The 2,996-nt window shown below is 36.0% G+C and overlaps 1 protein-coding gene across 1 annotated transcript; it reads left to right on the forward strand.

The window, feature by feature from the left end:
- Positions 1-59: 59 nt before the first annotated feature.
- LOC111389272 (1-deoxy-D-xylulose 5-phosphate reductoisomerase, chloroplastic) lies at positions 60-2,956 on the forward strand. The gene is made up of 8 exons (XM_023014186.1): positions 60-313; positions 405-467; positions 1,148-1,297; positions 1,420-1,487; positions 1,626-1,737; positions 1,974-2,078; positions 2,239-2,360; positions 2,507-2,956. Exons 1-8 carry the CDS (start codon positions 167-169, stop codon positions 2,655-2,657), a joined length of 918 nt encoding a protein of 305 aa, XP_022869954.1. The 5' UTR covers positions 60-166; the 3' UTR covers positions 2,658-2,956.
- Positions 2,957-2,996: the final 40 nt, after the last annotated feature.

Consider the following 2,996-nt stretch of genomic DNA (forward strand, 5'->3'; position numbering starts at 1 on the left):
TTTTTTTTTTTTTTTTTACTAAACATATTTGAGCTTTATTAGGAACTACATTTTTTTCTTTTTTTCTTTTTTTGTGAGATTTTTAGTACAAAAACTAATTACACAAGTCTTTACTTGCTCTCCCAAAGTACTTTTACTTTTCTTTTTTAATTAATTTTAGCCAAACATGAGGTGCCTCCTTATGCAGGTGAAGCGATTCAAACCTCAATTAGTTTCTGTTAGAAATGAGTCATTAGTTAGTGAACTCGAGGAGGCTTTAGCCGATGTGGAAGAAAAGCCTGAAATAATTCCTGGAGAGCAAGGAGTTATTGAGGTTAGCTATCATTTCTTACAGTATCTTTTTATTTAGCAGGTAGATATTGATCTGACTCGTAGCCCATTGATGACTTATATTTGTGTTTAAGGTTGCCCGGCACCCTGACGCTGTCACAGTGGTTACAGGAATAGTTGGCTGCGCAGGATTGAAGGTAACTGTATTTTCTTTCCTTGAAATTTATGCTTAAAAATTTTTTTTGCTCTACTCCGCTAGCATATTTGGAGGGCGAGAAAATGTGGTCATCAGCATTTCTCGAAACACACGAGAACAATATTTCATTGATATTATTACCGAAATTTGATACTAGGTCGTTTATAGCATTACCGTACCCGCCCTATTCATGGAGGGTTGGTTTTGGTAATTATTAGTTTAGCTTACAATGTATTTGGCAGCCCTCAGCCAAATGAGTATCTACACAGACTGAGAGATAAGAAGGAATTCTCTTAATAACTGGCGGTTTTGATCCTTTGAAACAATTTGATGAATTTAGTAGATCACTTAGGAGGCCCTAATCTAATGACATATTACGTGTGTTATATGGACATTTGTACAATTCCATGTTCATGTAGACCAACTACATACGAGTTTGAAAGTATCTTGCATAGTTCAGTTCCACTTCAGCTAGACTACGTTCATGCTTGTTTTTATGCGAAACATTCAGAATGTTCACACCATTCTCTTGATGTAGGTTATTGATTTTCCTCAAGAACAATACCAGTTATTACTTCTTCTGCTCTTGTTTCTCATGTTCCTTTCCTAAGTTCCAAGTTCATAAATTAAATCATTAAGAAGTTTCTCTCGTAAATCTTTTCATGTATATTATCTTGTTAGCCTACCGTGGCTGCCATAGAAGCAGGAAAAGACATTGCCTTGGCGAATAAAGAGACACTAATTGCTGGAGGTCCATTTGTACTTCCTCTTGCACACAAGCATAAAGTAAAAATTCTTCCAGCAGATTCCGAACATTCTGCTATATTTCAGGTATAACTAATTAGTTAGCATATGGTGATATGGATAATGGATTAGCATGAACAATTTGTTTGCTTGTTTTTCTGATTTCTTTTCTGTTCATTACTGCTAAAAAGTATCCGTTCATTCTTCAGTGTATACAAGGCTTGTCGGAGGGTGCCCTCAGGCGCATTATTTTGACTGCATCAGGTGGTGCTTTTAGGTATGAAATCTTAGCACAGAAATGCATTGCTAACAATTGAAATCATTCTTATACTTCCACTGCACTTTTCTTTTTATGTATCTGTAGCTCAGTTTGTGTTAAATCAGAGTTGACCATTGGTAATGTTGTCAATGATAGGGATTGGCCTGTTGATAAATTGAAAGAAGTGAAAGTAGCAGATGCTTTGAAGCATCCTAATTGGAATATGGGTAAAAAGATTACTGTGGACTCTGCCACCCTCTTCAACAAGGTAAAGACTTTTTTCGTAAGGTGGACTCTACAATAGTAGACATTATTGAGGAGGAAAAATAAAATAGAAAACTTGGACACTGTAAAGTTCAGTTCCATGGACCAAACATGCACTAAAAGTAAATTGAGAACACTAGCTTTATGATATATTTGACGTTTCGTTTCGAGTCTTGAACAGCAATCAGCAAGCCTCTTCTTCTGGAAAAAGGATAATTTTGATCATTTTAATTTTGACAGGGTTTAGAAGTTATTGAAGCTCACTATCTTTTTGGGGCCGAATATGATGACATTGAGATTGTCATTCATCCCCAGTCGATCATACATTCAATGATAGAGACACAGGTAAATCACTATCAGTCCTCTTTTAAGCTTCCCAATCTCTAGGAAATTGGAATATATTTTAACATGTACCATGTACAAGCTATTTGCTTATATTTCTTTGTGCTTAGTTTGTTGAATGTTACAACACACATTCTCATCATCTTTATCTTAATCTTTATAGGATTCATCTGTATTGGCTCAGTTGGGATGGCCTGATATGCGCTTGCCTATTCTATACACTTTATCTTGGCCCGACAGAGTTTACTGTTCTGAGATTACTTGGCCTCGTCTTGATCTTTGCAAGTAAATAGCATGCCCTTTTCTGAAACTAGTTAATTTTCTATTTTCTTCTTTTTTTTNTTTTTTTTATCTGAATTACAAAGATACTACACAATGATTTTCAACTTATTTTTGGTTCAATAGATTAAGTTTGAATGTTCATTTTTTAGGCTTGGTTCTCTTACATTTAAGGCTCCGGATAATGTGAAGTATCCGTCCATGGATCTGGCCTATGCTGCTGGTCGAGCTGGAGGGACCATGACCGGAGTTCTTAGTGCGGCTAATGAGAAGGCTGTAGAAATGTTTATTGATGAAAAGTAAGTAGCTTGAGTCCTTACTATATTTGCTGGTTGTGAACTTCTACCTATATTCTTTACTGGTGAGTTTTGTGCGGCATCATCCATACGAGTTATTAATTATGCCTATGAGCTATCCATTTGAAAAGGACAATTGTACGTACAATCTCCACTGGAACTAATGAGTCAAGATGTTTATGGTCAAATGTCGGGTCGAGTGGTATCGGGAGACATCGTACAAAATTCGAAAGGTTGAGATTGTTAAAACAGATCCATTTTTGTTACCTAATCGTCGACCTTTTGGGATCCCTTAATCAAACCAACTCAAGTCTCATTGAGAAAAGCTGCTAAAACTATCAACTCT

Source organism: Olea europaea, unplaced genomic scaffold, assembly GCF_002742605.1.
Source record: "Olea europaea var. sylvestris unplaced genomic scaffold, O_europaea_v1 scaffold5737, whole genome shotgun sequence".
Taxonomy (NCBI): Eukaryota; Viridiplantae; Streptophyta; class Magnoliopsida; order Lamiales; family Oleaceae; genus Olea; species Olea europaea.

Bases quoted from the DNA above. Each gene is read 5' to 3' on its own strand.
- LOC111389272 (XM_023014186.1), top strand. From the start codon at position 167: ATGAGGTGCCTCCTTATGCAGGTGAAGCGATTCAAACCTCAATTAGTT. The intron at 1,488-1,625 runs GTATGAAATCTT...TGTCAATGATAG, and splicing joins GCATCAGGTGGTGCTTTTAG to GGATTGGCCTGTTGATAAAT. The intron at 2,361-2,506 runs GTAAATAGCATG...TTCATTTTTTAG, and splicing joins CCTCGTCTTGATCTTTGCAA to GCTTGGTTCTCTTACATTTA.